Genomic DNA, 21,331 nt, shown 5'->3' on the forward strand with positions numbered 1-21,331 from the left:
TTTATTCAACATTTGCATCGATAGCTGTGTTTAAAATATATCATGGCTTTTCAGGGAAAATAGTCATAACCTGCAACTTTTACTTATAACTACTCTGATGGTTTTTGATCTGTATGATTCATAAATTGATAAAACTTGTATCCTATAAACATTTATAAACAATTTATACTTTAAATGTATGTTCTTACAGGTAATAATCAACATGAATTAGTTTCTTGAAAGTATTACCTGACTTCTCAGGTATCAATGTTATGGACTTTGATTCTTGACACATATTCATCGTTTCCACCCATATTGTTGCATTAGATGAAATGTAAAGTTTTTTTCGTGGAATTGTGTATAAAACACCAGTGATATCAGAAAAAATTGTAACGTTTCTCCCCCTGAAAACAAAACAGGGTAATTGCAAATTTCATTCATTGTATGCAAAAGTAATGATCTTGTTAAATACCTGTGTGATAATTTAAAACATCAGTTATAGACTTAATTATCGGCAGAAGAAGAAACAAGCACTGTAACAAATACTCAACAGGAAAGTGATGAATACTTGAATTACTTGATGGCCCTTCATTGTTTTAATCATGATTAATTCATTTATTTTTATAAATAGAGTCAGAAAAATACCATTCAGTAATATTGAGCATTTTTCTACTGAAATATTTGAGAGACATATCTAGCCAACAGTTTATAAAGTAGTCTTCCTCATGGCTCAGAATATTCCCAAACGCAGAACTGAACATGGTAGAGTTCAGATACAGATAAAAGAACTCAAGGGACAGGAGATGTAACAGGAAATATGGACTATCTTTTAATTACAAGTTCATGCAAGAGAAAAGGAACCCTTGGGAGATTGTGATCATAATATGATAGAAATCACTCAGCAGTTGAGAGGGAGAAGATAAAGTCAGATACATTAGTATTACTGAGGAGCAAGGGGAATTACAGAGGCATGAGAGAGGAGCTGGCCAAAGTTGATTGGAAAGGAACACCAGCAGGGATGACGGCAAACAGTAATGGCTGGAACTTCTGGGGCAATTATGGGGGTGCAGGACACATACATCACAAAGATGGCGAAGTATTCTAATGCGAGGATAAGGCAACTGTTGCTGATGAGGGAAGTCAAAGACAGCACAAAAGCAAAAGAGAGGGCATATGATACAGCAAACCATAGTGGGAAGTTAGAAGATTGGGAAGCTTTTAAAAACCAACAGAAGGCAACTATAAAAGCAACTATAAACAAGAAATTTGAGAGTGTCAGGGGGCAGAAGTGAGTGTAGTTGTTGTTACTAAGGAGAAGGAGGCAGTCTCCACTTGGCAGCTCATGCAGTAAGACGTTTTTGTCGTAGCTCCATTTTTCACAAATTACTTTCCACTGCTAGATTTGTTTCAAGTTTGAAGATTTATTATTTTTGCTGAAGGATTTACGATGGCTGATATTCAATCTGGAACCGAATCGAAACTCTTCCCGAAGCTCAACAAACAAAGAAATTAGAGGAAGTTTCTACTTCAGAAAGAATGCTCTCTTTAATAGGAGCTATTACTGAGAAGATCGGTATGGTTGGTACCAAAATTGATAAATTGACGAATGCTAATGAAATGCTTGAAAAAACCATTCTCGCTGTTCAGGAATCTTTGAAGAATTTGGAAGATCGATATCTGACGTTTAAGCAGAGCACTCATAGAATTGAAAGAGAACAGGAATTAATGAGTCAAACTATTAAAGAGCAGGATTTGAAGATGTCCGTTATGGAAAAGAAAATTAACAAGACTACTTTGGAATTATCAAGAATTAAGAGGAAAACGATTGATCTGTAAAGCAGAGGTCGCAGGTTGAATTTACGTTTACTGTGCTTGCCTGAAAATACGGAAGCCGGTGAGCCATTAAAGTTTTCTCGAACATGTTATACTCACTCTTTACTGACATTCTCGAAGCCTGTCCGATATTGGACAAAGCCTACTGAATTCGACGTCTTAAACTTTCAGCCGAAATTAAACCACTTCCTGTAATTCTGTGTTTGCAGTATTTTACAACCAAAGAAGCTATTCTTTGAGATGCAAGGAAAAGGGATAAGCTAATTTACAACGAAGTTAAGATTTGTATAGTTGAAGATTTTACTCCAGAGATTTATGCTGAAAGAATTAAATATCAGGAAGTTATGGCTGAACTTTGTAAAATTAACTGTAGCCCTTCGTTGTGTTATCTGGCTTGTCTGATGATTACTCCATCCAATGCTCATCTAAAACGGACCTCCAGAAGACGGTTGGAAATTTATAAAGGAGTTTAAGCCCGTTTCCTAAGCAATTTGAAAAGTCGATCCTTAGCGGGAAGCGGTTTGTAACAGTTTCGATGAAAGACCGCTCCACGTTTTATGAGTGCCTAGGCACGGACCTGGTTGACTCACTTAGATCTGTTGTTTGCTTTTATAGTTAATATAGCTTTGGATTTAATATATATAGATTTACTTATTTTTTTTCTTCGATTTGAGCTCATCTTTAGTTGGGAGTTGTTTGCTACGGCTTCGATGAAAATCCACTGCAGGCTTTATGAGTGCATAGACATTGATTTGGTTGACTTACTTAGATCTTGTTATGTCTCTGGTGATAATAACGTTTTCTTTGAAGCAGGGGCTGCTATCTGGAGACAGGGGTTAAAGGTTATTAAAATAGCATGCCATTCACCTATTGGACGGTTTCTGAGTTTCTGGGGGAGGAGCGTGGGTCTATTAAATTAGTTTTTCTTTTCCAACTGGGCAATCCTAAGGGGTTTTTTTTGTCAATTATTTTGCTTTTCTTTCTGATCGAGTCATGCTTCGCCCTTTTTTCAGATTTAGCTTGTGCCTGTGCATTAGTTTACTTTATGAAATTTTTAAATTAAACTTAAAATATGGATCTTAATAAAATTAATATAATATCTTGGAATTTAAATGGTTTGAACCAACCTATTAAGCGCAGAAAGATTTTTAAGAAATTAAAAGCACTTCATGCAGATATTATTTTTGCACAGGAGACTCATATCCGTAGGCAGGATGAAAATCACTTTTTTAAATCTTGGAAAGGACCCTTATTTCATTCTTTATCAGTAAATAAAATAAGCAGGGTATCTATTTTTATCAATTCTAAAATCCCTTTTGTTCATCTTAACACTGTTACTGATCCAATTGGAAGATATTTAATTCTCATTGGTCTGTCATGCGGTCAAAAGGTGGCTTTGGTGTGTGTATATGCACCTAGTATAGATAGCCCTGAATTTTTTAAGAAGCTATTTTCTGTATGGCTGAATTTAAATGAATATAAGTTGATTATGGGTGGTGACTTTAACCGCTGTCTCAATCTGTCGATTGACAGATCGTCCACCAATCCCTCGCTTCCTAATAAAGCTGCGACTTGTATTAATTCTTTTTTATTAGAATACGGTTTGGTGGATATTTGGAGATTTAAACATCCCACAGAAAAACATTTTTTTTTCCACATGCATACCATAAATATTCAAGAATTCATTATTTTTTGCTGGACACACAATTGGTGCCCTCTGTTGCTGAGTGTACGTATGACGTGATTGCGTTGTCTGATCATGCACCTATAAACTAACTTTGAAGTTTTCTGATAATATTCAGACACCTCAGTGGAGACTTAATGTTTCATTGTTACAAGATTCAACCTTTGTAAATTTTATTAAGGAGCAAATTTCTCTATTTTTTGAGGTAAATACAACTGAAGGAATGTCAAATTTGGTTATTTGGGATTCAATGAAAGCTTTTCTTAGGGGACAGATAATTTCATACTCAGTAGGTTTAAGAAGGAAAACTAAGGTGGAACTTTTACTGATTACTAATATGATTAAAGAAATAGATAAAGTTTATTCAGTAATGCCTAGTGAAGGTCTCTTTAAGGAAAGGGTGGAACTCCAAACTCAGCATGATTTGCTTTTGACTTTTCCCATTGAGCAGCAACTTCTTAAATCCAAATATTGCTGGAAGACAGATCCTGAAAATACGAAGACCTGATAGAACTGAAATGGTAGATCCTTATGAAATTAATAAGATATTTATGGATTTCTACTCTAATCTTTATAAATCTGAATTTTCAGACAGTATTACTTCTATGAATAGATTTTTGCAAAAATTGAATATACCTAAAATTTCTATTCAAGATATGAATACATTAGATGCACCCATTAAACAAGAGGAAATAGCAAGGGCTATATCCTCTTTCCAATCAGCTAAGGCTCCGGGACCAGTGGAATTTTATAAGACTTTCACCGATACACTCTCACCTCATTTATGTCAAATTTCACTGATTCTATTTCCTCTGGGGCTCTCCCGAAAACTTTTTATGAAGCTTCAATCTCTTTAATTCCTAAAAGAGATAAAGATTTATCTGAATGTGCTTCCTATAGACCAATTTTTTTATTGAATGTGGATTTTAGAATTCTTTCTAAGATCTTGGCTAATAGACTTGAGAGTAGTTTACCTACTGTTATTTCCAATGACCAAACCGGATTTACTAAAAATAGATATGTGAAAAGAAAAAGATTGGTTAAGACAAGTGTAGGTCCCCTACAGACAGAAATAGGTGAATTGATTATGGGGAGCAAGGACATGGCAGACCAATTGAATAACTACTTTGGTTCTGTCTTCACTAAGGAGGACATAAATAATCTTCCGGAAATAGTAGGGGACAGAGGGTCCAGTGAGATGGAGGAACTGAGGGAAATACATGTTAGTAGGGAAGTGGTGTTAGGTAAATTGAAGGGATTAAAGGCAGATAAATCCCCAGGGCCAGATGGTCTGCATCCCAGAGTGCTTAAGGAAGTAGCCCAAGAAATAGTGGATGCATTAGTGATAATTTTTCAAAATTCTTTAGATTCTGGACTAGTTCCTGAGGATTGGAAGGTGGCTAATGTAACCCCACTTTTTAAAAAAGGAGGGAGAGAGAAACCGGGGAATTATAGACCGGTTAGCCTAACATCGGTGGTGGGGAAAATGCTAGAGTCAGTTATCAAAGATGTGATAACAGCACATTTGGAAAGTGGTGAAAACATCGGACAAAGTCAACATGGATTTGTGAAAGGAAAATCATGTCTGACAAACCTCATAGAATTTTTTGAGGATGTAACTAGTAGAGTGGATAGGGGAGAACCAGTGGATGTGGTATATTTGGATTTTCAAAAGGCTTTTGACAAGGTCCCACACAGGAGATTAGTGTGCAAACTTAAAGCACACGGTATTGGGGGTAAGGTATTGATGTGGATAGAGAATTGGTTGGCAGACAGGAAACAAAGATTGGGTATAAACGAGACCTTTTCAGAATGGCAGGCAGTGACTAGTGGGGTACTGCAAGGCTCAGTGCTGGGACCCCAGTTGTTTACAAAATATATTAATGACTTAGATGAGGGAATTAAATGCAGCATCTCCAAGTCTGCAGATGACATGAAACTGGGCGGCAGTGTTAGCTGTGAGGAGGATGCTAAGAGGATGCAGGGTGACTTGGATAGGTTAGGTGAGTGGGCAAATTCATGGCAGATGCAAGGAGGGGTGATCTTATTGAAACATATAAAATCCTAAAGGGATTGGACAGGTTAGATGCAGGAAGATTGTTCCTGATGTTGGGGAAGTCCAGAACGAGGGGTCACAGTTTGAGGATAAAGGGGAAGCCTTCTAGGACCGAGATTAGGAGCAACTTCTTCACACAGAGAGTGGTGAATCTGTGGAATTCTCTGCCACAGGAAACAGTTGAGGCCAGTTCATTGGCTATATTTAAGAGGGAGTTAGATATGGCTCTTGTGGCTAAAGGGATCAGGGAGTATGGAGGGAAGGCTGGTAGAGGGTTCTGAGTTGGATGATCAGCCATGATCATACTGAATGGCGGTGCAGGCTCGAAGGGACAAATGGCCTACTCCTGCATCTATTTTCTATGTTTCTATGTTTCTATGTTAGATATTCATTTTTTAACATTCGAAGATTATTAAACATTATTCACTCTTTTCCATCTAAAGAATCTGAATGTGTTGTTTCTCTTGATGCAGAGAAAGCTTTTGATAGGGTGGAGTGGTCTTACTTACTTGAGGCATTGGAAAGATTTAATTTTGGCCTGGGATTTATTTCCTGGATCAAATTGATCTATCATGCCCCTATGGCTGCGGTTATAACTAATAATCAAAATTCTCCCTATTTTAGATTATATAGAGGTACTTGGCAGGGATGTCCTCTTAGCCCTTTAGTATTTAACTTGGCTTCAGAAACCCTTGCTATTGCTCTTAGAGATTCTAATACTGTTCAGGGTATTAAGAGAGGGGACAAAATACACAAGGTTTTGTTATATGCAGATGGCCTGTTAGTTTACATTTCAGATCCTAGGAAATCTATTCCTTCTATGTTATCTATATTTTCTGAATTCAGGAGTTTTTCTGGGTATAAATTAAATTTACATAAAAGTGAGTTATTTCCTATTAATAATTACTCGGATCCAAATTATCAAGTAACTTTTAGTATTACTAAAAACTACTTTACTTATCTTGGTATTAAAATTACTAAAAATTTTAAGGACCTCTATAAATATAACTTTTTTTCATTAATTGAATACACCAAACAAAAGCTTTCTAAATAGTCGCCTATGACATTATCATTAATAGATTGAATTAATGCTATTTAAACGATAGTTTTACCAAAATTCTTATATATATTTCAGGCAGTTCCTTCCTTTGTTCCTAAAATGTTCTTTGACAGAATAGATTCTATAATCTTTTCTTATATTTGGAACAATAAAAATGCTAGATTGAGTAAACCCTTATTGCAGAAATTAAAAAAGGATGGTGGTATGGCTTTGCCAAATTTTAGAATGTACTACTGGGCAATTAATATTCGATATATTACTTTTTGGATTCACTATTCAGATATACATGAATGTCCTTCATGGTTGGATTTGGAGGAAAACGCAGTGAAGGGGTTCTCTTTGGCCTCTTTACTGGGAGCTCCTCTTCCCTTTTTATTTTCTAAGATTAGTAGACAAGATTTTAATCCCATTATTAAACACGTATTAAGAATTTGGTTTCAGTTTTGTAGATTTTTTGAGTTAAATAATTTTATTCTTTCTAGTAATATCCATCTCAATTATTTTTTTAAACCATCAATTTTGGATAAGGCCTTTTTAATTTGGAAAACCAAGGGAATAATAACTTTTTCAGATTTGTTTTTAGGGGATTGTTTAGTGTCTTTTTTTCAGTTACTGGATAAATATGATTTATCTAATGTACACTTTTTTAGATATTTACAAATTAGGATTTTTTTACGTGGTTTATTGCCAAATTACCCTTCTGTTTATCCACCTAATAGGACAGATGCTCTCTTTCAGCTTAAACCATTTCAAAAAAGGGTTGATAGCTATAATCTTTGAATGGTTATTGAATTCACGAATAATATCTAATGATAAAACTAAACATGCTTGGGAATCGGAATTTCAAGAGTCTTTTTCATATAATGAATGGAGTAAATTTTTTCATTTGGTTAATAACTCATCTATTTGTGCCCGTCATTCCTTTATACAGTTCAAGGTAGTGCATCGGGACCATATGTCAAAGGATAAACTAGCGCGTATTTTTTCCAATATTAATCCTGTTTGTGACAGATGTAATATTGGGGTGGCCACTTTAACTCATGTTTTGGTCTTGTATAAAGCTAGATAACTAGATTAATAAAGCTAGAGATGTTTTAAAAATGCTATCAAAAGTCTTGGATCTGGATTTACAATCTAATTTACTTACAGCAATTTTTGGGATTATCCCATCGGAAGCAGGAAATATTCCTGTTTCCGCTCAACGAATGAGCAGCATTTGATGGCCCTGGGCCTGTACTCGCTAGAGTTTAGAAGAATGAGGAGGCATCTCATTGAAACCTATTAAACATTGTAAGTCCTAGAAAGTGTGAACGTAGAAAGGATGTTTCCTATAGCAGGCGAGTCTAGAACCATAGGGCACAGCCTCAGAATATATGGATGTCCATTTAGAATAGAGATGTGGAGGAATTTCTTTAGCCAGAGGGGAGTGAAACTGTGGAATTCATTGCCACGAATGGCTGTGGAGGCCAAGTCATTGAGTATATTTAAAGCAGAGGTAGATAGGTTCCTGATTAGTCAGATCTTAAGACTACAAGATAGCACAGCAGAATTAGGCCATTTGGCCCATCGAGTCTGCTCCACAGTTCTATCATGACTGCTTTACTATCCCTCTCAACCCCATTACCCTGCTTTCTCTCTGTAAACTTTAATGCCGTGACTAACTCTATTTCTAAGCTCCCTACCCCGTGGCACAGGGAGTAATACTGCGATTACTACTCTAGATGTCCTACTTCCCAATTTCTACTCCGCTCTCTAAATTCCCTGTGCCGGACCTCATCCTCATCCCTCTCCTCGCTTACATCATATATATCAACAATGATCACAACACAGCTGCTTATCCTCCCCTTACGGAATGTACGCGCCTGCTCACTGTCTTTGACCCTCCCTGCTGCACGACAGAACCCATCACCATCTGGCTTCTGCTCCTTTACCCTGTAAGGCTCTCCACCCCACCCTACCCAGTATCCCAAAGGGTGCATTTGTCAAGAGGACTCCTGCATTGCCTACCTGCCCTTCATGGCTGTCACCTATCTATCTGTCCACACATGTGGTGTGACAACTTTCATTAAATTCCTACCTCCGATCTAAACTGTCAATAATAAATAGAGTAAATTGTTGAGGTTCAACACAGATTCTGTTCTCTGTTCACTTCCTTTTTGATTCACTCTGTTCTCTTAATCTCATCACCAAATCAAATTTTGAATCAGCCCAACAATTTGCCATGGCTTTTAACTTATAGTGTCTCCAATAACGTGCCATCCAGGACCCCATATAAATTATATCCTGCATCAAATACTTATGTAAATTTAACAAATTCAGTTGTAATTGTGTAAACTATAATCACCTTAAATTTCCCTAAACACTCAGCTTTTATCTGATTAAGTAGTTTGCAGCTTGTTTCTCTCACATTCTTCTTAATAATGGATGTACATTATCAGTTTTCCAATGTAATATGATAATTCTTGATCTATGACAATTTCAGAAGATTATGGTTAAATTGTCTGGAAATTTCACACTGATTTGGACAGATAGCCACATCACAACAGGCTTTCACTAGCACACAATTACTATTCTTATTAAATCGGAAGCAACTTGCACAAATGTCAAATGTCTTACTTCCTGGACAGCACATTGAATTTTTCACCTGGGTATTTTCCCTTACAACAGCTAATATGATCATCACAACTTATTCCATTGCAGCTTACCCAGATGCTCTGTTTATAAACGGCAGTAGGCATTTGTCTTTATCAGGAGTGTCACTTGCAAAGGCACCACTTGCATTGTATTAAGTGTACTGAACTATTTCAGGGCGATCAATCAAATACCTGCAACTCATTAAAGTGTGATCAATTGTCATTAAGTTCATTGGATCACCCTACCACTGCAAAGTTCTCTCAGCCTTTTGCAGCTGCAGACCTCATTACCTTTGAAAACACTGGTGACTACTCACTCACACTATTCTTCAAACACTCCCTTGACCCGGGGAATTTGAGATGGTACAATTCATATAATCAAATACCTGACATAGAGTATAAGGGTTAATCTAGAAGTGCAGCCTAATATAGACAGATAATGATCGTAGCAGTTCGGTTATGAAGCTAACATGGCAACAAATGCACAGTAAGTAGATAGCTTTGGTAGCAATGAAGCCCACCTCTCTGCTGTCTGAAATAATTCGAGATGGGATAACTTTGTTGCAAAGGGGTCAAAGTGTTAGTTACATAGGAATTTGAAATCCTTCCTCTGCATCAGTGCCCAAAGGTGTCAGTCAACTCAGTGTGGAGAGATATGGAGATATGGAATAAATGATTGCAGGTCTAAGCAAGAGATCTGGATAGGTAAGCATTAACTGGATTAGAGAGCACAGATAATAGTTTCTTCAATAACTTAGAGGATATGTACTCAGGGATTTTAGGATTTTTCTGATTCCACAAATTGAAACTTCTCCCACTGATTATGAGCAACTGTAATCCTATTCCTGTAAGGATCAAGATTTTGTAGTTAGTTCCTTTCTGTGAGTATAAAAAGCAGTCCATCAACTTCCTACTCTCATTTGGTATTTAGAGAGGAGCAGCTCTGAGGGATTAAGATAAATTTTAGTTAATTTGATCTTTAATTATTAGTGTTTCAGCATACTGGTTTTAATTGCTTTGTATCTTTGATATACTTAAGTGTTAGTTTTTTTGTAATGAGAACATTAAATATTTGGAATTCTTTGATGGTCCCTGAGTTATCTCAGATTATCTGACTGTCAAAGTTTCATCAGCAAAATGTGGCAAAGTTTATGCTCACAGCACCATGCCTCAGTGCAGAGCCTTATCACTGAGGATTGAGTCACCTCTGTCGTATGTTTGGTTGGGAGATCCGCATAGGCTAAGATGCTCAGCACTGGGTGGAAGTGACTAACCATTGACTGCAAACTTGGTGCCAACAACTGTACTATACTCATTAATTCTCTTAGTTATTTCATCAAAAATTTTGAATTGGTAATCAAACACAATTTGCTTTTAACAAATGCAAACTGGCTTTCATTTGTTAATCCACATTTTTCATGTGCTAATTCAGTTTATTCTACTTTATTTTATCTACAATGTCCTCCTCACCAGTGTTAAACAGACCTGTAGATGTATTAATTCCATTCCTTAGATTTCATAATTGCAATTTTTTAGTTCAAAGGTGTTTTTTTAAGATTGTTATAGCCAGGGGTTGTAGTGGGAATAAGCTCCCTCTGCCTTTTAAATGTTCCCAATGGTGTGCATCTCTAATAGCCTCTGACAACCTTCCAACTCCTGGCCTTCACATGTGGCTTAGCTACTATCCTGCAGAACTGTTTCTATTGACAGAAGGGGCAAAGGTAGGTTACTGGCACTTTAAAACCAAATGGGGCTCATCAGCCGTGGTTGGCAGCTCACCTAGAGGAGGAAAGCTCAGACCTCAAACCTCCGGTGCATTGCAGCTATACCCACTCATGGGGAAGACTTCAGGAGTAAACCCTGAGGAAAAATCCACAGCTGGAGTCCCTAAGGCAGTACTACACTGAGTTCAGTGCTAGCTGGCAACTCCTGTGACTCCGCTGGTGCCAAACAACGTATGTCGACCTCTGCCGTTCCTTTGGATTGTCAGCTGCATGGAGGGGGCAGCTTTATATAAGGGCAACAGTTTGCTCTCCATATTGTACAGATATGGCTTGCATATCACATAGAAAGCTGAGATGTCACATCCATGGTCAACCTTGACCAATGAAGGGCCTCACAGAGTTCAAAGGTAACACTTCATCACCTGTGAATGCCATCTTTACTTCTATCGGCAACTGGGTGAGTTTATCACTCAGAGCACTGCTAGCTTCTAAAGTATGTCCGTATATCCTTTTTTTAAAATCTCTATAGCTCAGTACTATGGTGAAGTATAGGCATCACCTCGTCATTGAAATGGATTACAGAGTTACTCAATAGGTATGAGCTGTCTCTTTTTTAAAAAATCTCTAATTGGCTTTGCCCTTCTGACAATGCTTTTATTATTTGTTTATGATTTTTAGTAATTTTGCCCACAAATGTGTTGTCATACATTTTCTTTGTAACTCTTATTTCATTTTCTTCTGTGCTAAATTATAAACCTGACTTTCAGATTAGTTCATTTTCTATATCAGTGCCTTTAGGGACTTCTTTATTGAATGTCCTTCCTTCACTTGAGAATGAGTCAAGTTTCTAGATGAACAATCTCCTCATTGAAAGGCTTGTCTTGCTCATTTACCTGCTTTATCTGCCAATCACTGATAAAGTTCCACTCTTTACTCTTGGAATCAACTCACCTGGAGCTAAGTGAATTCATATTTAGGTTTCTTCAGTTTTCACATGACCATTCCAAACTTAGTGATATTGTGATCTTTTATCCCACCTCATAGCCCAGAACTCTTCCCTTTTTTTTTACATTGTTTCTCAGTTTCTCAGTCAGTGTTTGTTTTAAATTCATAGAATTTGCATTATTTCATTTCATCCAGGCACCAGTACATTCACAGACAATATCTAATTCAACTCACATATGCTTCCAATGTATATTTAGTTTGTAGAGGGTAGCGTTTGTGTGATGAGTTCCAGCAATCCACGAGCAGTTAAAGCCATCTATAATATTTCCTGTGAAGTAGCATACCAGATCATGAGGTCCATCTGAAATGAGAAAGAAATGGCAGGTATTTATGTAGCAACCGTTTTGGATTGTCCGTGACATGCCAAAGCTCTTTGTAGACTTTGAAATGCTTCTGAGAAGTCAATATTGTCAGAATATAGGAAACTGTTATGGTGTGAGAATGGTTGTATTCATTATGCCAATATAGTGGATCCCAGTTAATTGGGACACATCTGGACCAATACATTTTGGCCCATTTAAGTGGCTGCCCCAATTAGCTGAAGTTTCATGGAAATAGTTAAAAAGGTACAAGAAAGACAAAGTACCATTTAACTGCGTAATGAATTATGTAGTTAAATAAAATACAGAACAAATTAGAACACTACTAATACTACTACAATACAGTGTATTGTTAATTGGGCCATCAATGAATCGAGGCAGCCACTATGCTTAAAAAACAAAAACTAATCAAGAAAATATCTGGAATTCTGTTTGAGAAATAAACAGTAAGATAATTTTAAACTGTTTTGCTCACTGTGGTTTCAAGCATTCAGGCTTGGTCATGTCAGAAATGGCCAGGGGTGAAAATGAACCGATTTTACTACTTCTATTTCAGAACTAGAAGGAATTTGAAGGTAACAACAATCATCTTTAATGCTACAAAGAAAATGAAGATTTGGAAGATCCAATCATCAAAAGCATTGTTTGAAGACTCTTCTATTCTAATCATGGCCTGAACTCATCTTCACTGCCTATACCTGACTTCCCTGTAAATAAATCTTCCTATTTCAGCCTTCAATACATTCAATGACTAGGCCCCTATACTTATAGGAGGTAGAGAATTCAAAAGAATCATAATCCCCTAAGACAAAAAATCCTCGGGTGCTTCAATTTAAATGTGTGATTCCTGACCTTGAAAATATTTTCCTTGAATCTGGATTGCCTCATAAAAAGCATCTGCACATCAGTCTCTTTCACATTCTAGTGTACTGCAATATCATCTCTCACTTTGTTAAGTGCCCAATGTTATCGGATCAACCACTCAATCATTCCTTGCGAAACAATCCTTCAGTCCAGAATTAATGCTCCCTGATCTACATACATTGCAAACATATCCCTCCTTAAATGAACAAAACTGTAAACAGCACAACAGCTGTCATATCGCAGCAAGACTTCTCTATTTCTACATTGCATCCTCCTTTGCAATAATGGCCACCATTTCCATCACTTTCCTAATTGCTTGATTACCTCCATGTTAGCTCTCTAGGTTTCTCCTACGACGACGTCACATCCCTCTTTTTAAAGTGCTTCTTTAAGCAATTTCTTTCTTTCCATTCCACATGGCAAATTGGTATTCTCAGTCACTAGGCAGCAATACTTCCAGGCAAATAATCACACTTAACAGAATTCAGTTTCACTCTCCATCCCAGATGTGAGGGACTACTTCCTCCTTGCAATCAAAAACACAAGAAATTCTGCAGATGCCGGACATCCAGAGTAACACACATAAAATGTTGGATGAACTCAGCAGGTCAGGCAGCAGTGGGAAATATTAATTCTCCATTCTTTTCCACAGATGCTGCCTGGCCTGCAGAGTTCTTCCAGCGTTTTGTATGTGTTACTTATTCCTTGCAATGTTTGCGCTCAAGCTGTTGCTCCTGAATTCTTTGACTTTCCTTTTATATAATTTCTTCCAAAGCAAGTTTGTTCTTCCCATCTAATCACAAACAAGAGAAAATCTGCAAATGCTGGAAATCCAAGCAACACACACAAAATGCTGGAGAAACTTAGCAGGCCAGGCAGCATCTATGGAAAAGAGTACAGTCGACATTTTGGCCTGAACCCCTTCTTCTCATCCAGTCCTGTTCCTGCACAATCCTTGGTTTATTTATGGACTTAATTTTCTCTTCATACACCACCTGTTTCCTTTACACAGCCTCTGATTACTCAGTTACTTCTGAATTTTGATGTTTGCCGGTTGCATATCTGCTGCATTTTCGATACCTGTAACTCAGAGCCAAAAGCATTATTCAGTCAACAACTTGGTGGAGTTGTGATGTCCTGTACTATCAGTATCTCCTTTCCAATGTTTTAAATTTCATTTAATTTGAAATCTCCCTCAGTTAATTTAAAGTCTTAACCATAAACCCTGGTAATTTGGTTTGCCAGAACCCCGATCCCAGCACCTCCCAAGTGAATCCAGACCCAACAGACTGCTTCCCTCATTTTTCACTTATATACCCATATAAAAATGTTGCTCTGTGGTTTCAACAGTCCATTCAGTATTAAAATATTAGGAATAAGACTTAAATACTAGCAAAAAAAAATGTTGGGAGGAACTCAGCAGGTTGAGCTACATCTACTTGGTGGGAGGCGGCCCGAGGGGAGGTTTGGGTGAGGAAGGAATGGCAATTGTTTGGGTCATGACCCTGCATCAGAACTTAAATACTAGCTCCGTTTAGTCTTGCACAATTACAATTTCCCATAGCAACACACACAAATTGCTGTGTCGGTTAGGCAGCATCTGAAGAAATGAATAAACAGTCATAATTTTGATGCAATATACTGTAAGAAAAATCTTACTGTAAAACATTGCATATGCACCTGCAGTTTAGATGCAGTTTATCCAAGAAGCTGGATATCAAAATTAAAGTTCAAAATGCAGGAAATACTCTTCTGGTCATGTAACACCCATGAGTGGCAGTTGTAGTTTCAGTCAGTTACTTGCTTGTTGCATATTTGGTCTTATTCAGGTCTCCCTTTCACATCTCCTTTTTCCAGTTTAATAATAACCTTACTGATGTAGTTGTTACTTCCTGTCAGCTCTCAGGACTAGAAAATTTCAATATTTTTATTTCAAACTTCTCTCACATTCACTTGGTCAATCTTTGGCTCATTCCCTCCCTTTCTTGACTTCCATTTCATGAACAGAATCCCTCTAAGGTTAGCTTGCCTTTGTGACTGACAGTCTTCCCATCCATAAAGAATCATTTCCTTCTTCCACTTCCTCTGCCTTCTTTCCATCTCTATCTTGCATACCACTACTCCATTACATCTTCTTTCCTACAAATTTGATGAGTCTGTCAATTGCATTGGCTTTATTCCAGTGCTCCTGCTCTGACTTCCTTTCCTCCCATTCAGATCAAGGATTCTCCTTGTCATCACTTCCACCCCAACAACCTCCATATTCAAACAGTCATCCTATGCAATGTTTGACATTAGCAACACAACAGCATCACCAGATACTCGTTCTCTTGCCCTTAAAAGAATGGTCCTCTCACCAATGCCTGTTACACTCTTCGATCTCTTCAACACCCACTCTCTTCAAAGCACCTTTTCAGACAACCACTGGAAATGCAGCACTCATCTTCTCACTGCCTCTCCTCCTGAATTCCAGAGTCCCAAATGCAATCTCCATGTAACAAAACTACTCGCTTCATTTTTCCAATTTCATTCATTTGATATGGACAACACAGTCTTCACTAGATTAGATAAACCCCTCACCAAGGAGGATCAAGCTACCAGATATCTTTAAATTTTAATTCTCCCTCCCACTGTGACCTCTCTGTTTTTTTAACGTTCTATATTGTTCTAATGAAGTCCAGTGTAACCTTAAAGATCAACAGATCATCTTCGTATTTGGTGTATTTACTATCTCCAGGACTCAACAATGACTACAATGATTCAGGGTAATGAGTCATTCTAGGCTTATGTCACCCAGTATCAATACTGATTTTTTTTCTTATTCACTTCTGGCAACTTGAGTACATTCATCGCCTCATAAACATAACCCTTTGTTATCCTGTAGCCTTCACCATGATCTTTCAGACATCACTGTCACTTCTGTCACTCAATCTCCCCTGGTTCCCATCCTATCACAGTCTTTCCCTTTAATAGTTTCTTCCCTCCTTCCCTTTAGTGCAATTTATAATCTTTATATCTAACCATTCACAGTTCTTATGGAGAGTCTTCAACCCAAAACATTAATACTGTTTCTTTCATTTCTCTGTCCGCTGAAGCTGCCTGACCTAGATTTTAAATTAAATTTTAAATTAAAGTAGTTTTTTGTTTAAATCTGATGAAGGAATAACTTGCTGCCTGTAATTTCCCATCAAAAACATTAACTTTTGGAAGACTGTGGTTGTCCAGCAATCAATTTTTATTAGTGTCATAGAGTCATATAGCACACACTATATGACTCTAGCAACACACATAAAAGTTGCTGGTGAATGCAGCAGGCCAGGCAGCATCTCTAGGAAGAGGTGCAGTCGACGTTTCAGGCCGAGACCCTTCGTCAGGACTTATATGACTATATGACTCTAGTTTAGTCTACTTACAGGCAGCCACAAAGCAAAAATCCCGAATAGTCTGACAATTGTTGAGTACATATAGAAAAATGAGAAAACACATGCTACCACATTCAAGGATTGCTTCCGTTGTACTGTTATAAAACTCTCGAATGGACTTGCTTTATGTTGAAGAAGAATTCTAACCTGACAATCTACCTTATCATGGCCTTTGCACCTTATTGTCTATCTGCACAGCACTTTCTCTATAACTGTAACACAAAACAATATTCTGCAACACATGCAAAATGCTGGAGGCACTCCACAAGTGAGGTAGCATCTATGAAGGGGAATAAACAGTTGGCATTTCAGACTGTGCCTCCTCATCAAGAACTGGTAAAGAAGGGGGCAGAAGCCAAAATGAGAAGGTGGGGGGAAGTGAAGAAGTAAGGAGTGGAGGGAAATAAATTACCTTCGGTTAGAGAAATCAAAGTTCATACCATCTGGTTGGAGGTTACCCGGGTGAATATGAGAGGTTGCTCCTCCAACATGAGTTTGGTCTCATCATGTCAGAATGGAAATGGGAAGTGAAATTGAAATGGATAACCACTGAAAGATCCTGCCATTTGTGACACACAGAACAAAAGAAACTCCAACCTGCATTGGGACTCACCAATTATTGAAGAGGCCACACCAGAGCCAATAGATGATCCTAAAATATTTACAGGTGAAGTGCCACCTCACCTGGAAGGACTCTCTGGGGCCCTGAATGATAAGTTGTAGGAGCAGGTTTAGCATTTGTCATACTTGCAAGCAGGGTGATCAGTGGGCAGGGATGAATAGACAATGGAGTCGTGTACAGAGTGATCCCTACACAGAGAATAGAAGGGGGCTGGGAGATTTGCTTAGTGATACGATCCCACTGGAGATGGTGGTAGTTACAGATAACGATGTGCTGGATATGGAGGACCATGGGGTATTAGGTAACGACAAGGGGAACCCTATTCTTTATAACAGCTGGAGAATGGGGTGAGTGCAGATGTGCAAGAAATGGAAGAAATACTACTTTGATGTACTTGTGGTTTAAAGTTATCTATGTGGATGGCTTGCAAAACTAAGTTTTACACTGTATCACATGTATCTCAGTACATGTGCTAATATTCCATTTTTCGTTACTGATTTCATCTACCACCAGCATATCTGTTGTCCTCTCTGCCATAGCATTAAAATGATTGTCCAGATATTTAAATGTTCTGGGAGCTCCCCTGCTTCCTCTTCAGTACTGATTCAGGCACTGCATTCTAGCTTCTATCCACAGAAGGGTTTAAAGATTTTCACATTCCCTCTAAATACTTTATCCATTACTCAAAACTGCTCTGCTAAGTGGAGAGATCTCAAGTTGTTTATGTTACTATGCTGAAAGGGATCGCCAACAGTGGAAGTTCACTACTGGGAGCACACTGACGCAAATATGACACTATTCTGTCACCCGTCAACAAATCTTAATTAAAGGAAATAAATTATGTTCAGAGCAAACAAGAGAGAATCTGCAGATGCAGGAAATCCAAGCAGCACACACAAAATGCTGGAGGAACCCAACAGGCCAGGCAGCAACTATAGAAAAAAGTACAGTCGACATTCTGGTTCCTGTCTAATTTCACACCATGCTTAATATGACATAATTCACAAATTTAAGAAAATTATTAGATTGTAAAGGGCTTGGAATGTCGGTCCAGCATTTTGTGTGTGTTGTTATGTTCAGTGCAAGTTGGGAAAGTCTTTAGAATAAGAAATTAAAAGTTGACCAAACTTTTTGCAGCCCAGTTTGTAGCATTTCCAGAGCAATGTAATTAGACAGACAATATGAAACTGCTAAAAGTATTCAAACCAGGGATAGCAGAATTCCAGATTTGTGCATATATCTTGCCTTTCACCTTTGGACATCTAATTGTAAATAAGATACAACAGAGTAGTGAAATATTTTTCGAACATTGATTTAAAGATGATACAGCATCCTTTCTGTGAAGCCATTAAGCTGTTAGAATTAGATCTGCACCCACTGCAGCTAAAGCAACAATTGAGTGGAAAAAGATAGTCATCACCATCGAGACCTGAATACCAGAACTACAGTATTCTATTTCAATTATATTCAACATTGGTGAGATGCCACATGCACAGCAGTTGCAGCTGTGCAAAAACATAATGTAAATTGACTAGAGAAGATAGTTATGTATAGTCAAAGTCAGAAAGTAACTAATGACTGTACCCAAGGATTAAGTTGTGAACTACCTCTCAAAACCAAACTCACAGTGAATTTTGCAAATTGTGCTGTCAAATTAGAAACTGTTAAAACAGCTTATTGAAAACATTATAGCATGACAATGAATATTAATTACAAATCATTAGGAAGTATATCTTTTTTCTCTTTACTAATATTTGTCACAGTTTAATGCAAATGTGCTGAGAATGTGTTAGTGTATGAACATTATTTCTCGGTCCACATATAACTGACCTTTCATTTATTTTTACTTTTACCTTTTTAGTTTCAAGTCAAATCGCAATTCTCTCACCCTTCTTGTGGCATTAAAAATATCTGCATTTATTCTAGAAATCTGTTGAATATAAACTAAGCAATTCTTAAGACAGCAAAAGGGCGGGCTCCTTGAAAAAAATTCATTAATATAACCCAAAGGCATTATCGTTAATTAAAGATTCATTGTCTGGATGATAAAACAGAGACAACTGAAAAACCACATACTGCCACACTCAGGAAGTACAGTGTGTGTGTGTGTGTGTGTGTAAAAACTGCAAATGCTACTTTCATTCCTTGAAACCTTTTTGAACTGAAGAAGCAGTGGATTAAGTAACAAATAGTATTTTGTCTGATTTCACAATTAACATGCTTAATATGGTATAATTCACAAATCTAAGAAAATTATTATATTGTAAAGGACTTGGAATGTCAATCCAGTGTTACAAGTACTTTTCTGCTGTACATAACAGCCTGTTGTAGCTGGTCATCAACATGAGAAATTCAGTTCATTTAGTGTGATACATTTTAATCAGAAGTTTAATACATGTAATGAAAATCCACTTAACCTTTTACAGCAAGATGAACTATACAATAATCATTAATATTACTGATTAAAATGTTAATTCACCATAAAGGCTGGCTTACTGGATTTATGTGTGAGTTAGACTTGAAGGTTTTAGTTTCTTTTTAGATTGTATTATCATCTGGCAAAATTTTTGGCTATTGAAAAAAAATTTGCAAATGCATCAGATTTTGTTATCTAAAATCATTTGTAAGTAAACTGATAGTAACAATGAATGCTAACTGTTTATTCAAAGTCTCCCACACCCCACCTTCATTTTTACAGATCTGGGTTCACTTACCCAAACCTGAATACCCCATATTATCACTGATAACTGTACTCTATTCTGTGTCTGTAAGGTAAACCTGATTCATCAGCAAGTTAGTCAAATATTTACAAAATGAAAGCAAAATATATCATTGACTGTATAAAATATTATTATATGCAGTTTTATTGGTGTATGTATTTTTTAAATCAATAGGTTTTCTGAGAGTGTACGGGAGTTGCTGTCAGAATAGCCATGTTAAGTAATCTGGGGAAAACAGAAAAAGTCCGAAATATTCAATAATTCAGGCAACATCTGTAGAGAGAATTATCTGCTTGCATGCTGTTTAACTCTAACTATATAACTCTTGCAATTCTGTTGAAGGCTCTCTCAGTCCTGCTGGATGGTGATATAAAAAATACAAGAACATCAATTTATTTCCAAGTCATAATGGTTTGTGAATTACTGTTCTAATTCCCCTTCTGCCCTTGTTGTTTTTCTTGGTGTGAGTATTCTGAGGTTGTTGATTCAAGACCTGTAGAGCAGACTGAAAATTTGTGAGCACCCCATCATTGTAACTGTAGTTAAAGATATTTATTCTCACGAGACATGGACATCATTGTAACTGTAGTTAAAGATACTTATTCACATGGGATAAGGACATCATTGTAACTGTAGTTAAAAATATTTATTCACATGGGATAAGGACATCATTGTAACTGTAGTTAAAGATATTTATTAACATGGGATATGGACATCATTGTAACTGTAGTTAAAGATATTTATTCACTTGGGATATGGACATCATTGTAACTGTAGTTAAAGATATTTATTCTCATGGGGCATGGACATTATTGTAACTATAGTTAAAGATATTTATTCACATGGGACATGGACATCATTGTAACTGAGGTTAAAGATATTTATTCACATGGGACATGGATATCATTGTAACTGTAGTTAAAGATATTTATTCACATGGGACATGGACATTATTAACAAATCAAACACTTATGAACTTCCCAGTGACCATCTAGTTGTCTTTAGGGAGTTGGAGAATTTTATTTTGGAACCACCACTGAAAATGTTGTTAGCTTTGTATTTTCTGAATTTTGATACAATGATGTGAAGTGAGAGGAAAACCCCAATCAGTATGCAATGTAGCATCTATGGAGGGGAATAAACAGTCAACGTTTCAGATCGAGACCCTTCATGAGGACTGGAAAGGAAGGGGATAAAAGCCAGTAAGGTGCTGGTCCCTGGCTTTCCCCCCTCCTTTCCAGTCCTGATGAAGGGTATTGGCCCAAACTGTTGACCATTTATTGCCCTCCATTATTGCCTGGCTTACTAAGTTCCTCCAGCATTTTGTGTGTTTCTCTGGATTTCCAGCATCTGCAGATCTCCTATGTTCAGGATGCCATGTGACTTGTAGGGAACTTGTAGATGATGTT

The 21,331-nt window shown here is 37.2% G+C and overlaps 1 protein-coding gene across 1 annotated transcript in view; it reads right to left on the bottom strand.

The window, feature by feature from the left end:
* LOC140197213 (interleukin-6 receptor subunit beta) overlaps positions 1 to 21,331 on the bottom strand; it is an 82,011-nt gene that overhangs the window by 57,383 nt on the left and 3,297 nt on the right. The window contains exons 3-4 of the mRNA XM_072257140.1: positions 12,149 to 12,275; positions 229 to 383 (exon numbers count right to left, since the gene is read on the bottom strand). Of these exons, the coding sequence (XP_072113241.1) occupies positions 229 to 383; positions 12,149 to 12,275 (282 nt within the window). The remainder of the gene's footprint in view (positions 1 to 228; positions 384 to 12,148; positions 12,276 to 21,331) is intronic.

Source organism: Mobula birostris, chromosome 5, assembly GCF_030028105.1.
Source record: "Mobula birostris isolate sMobBir1 chromosome 5, sMobBir1.hap1, whole genome shotgun sequence".
NCBI classification, from domain to species: Eukaryota; Metazoa; Chordata; class Chondrichthyes; order Myliobatiformes; family Myliobatidae; genus Mobula; species Mobula birostris.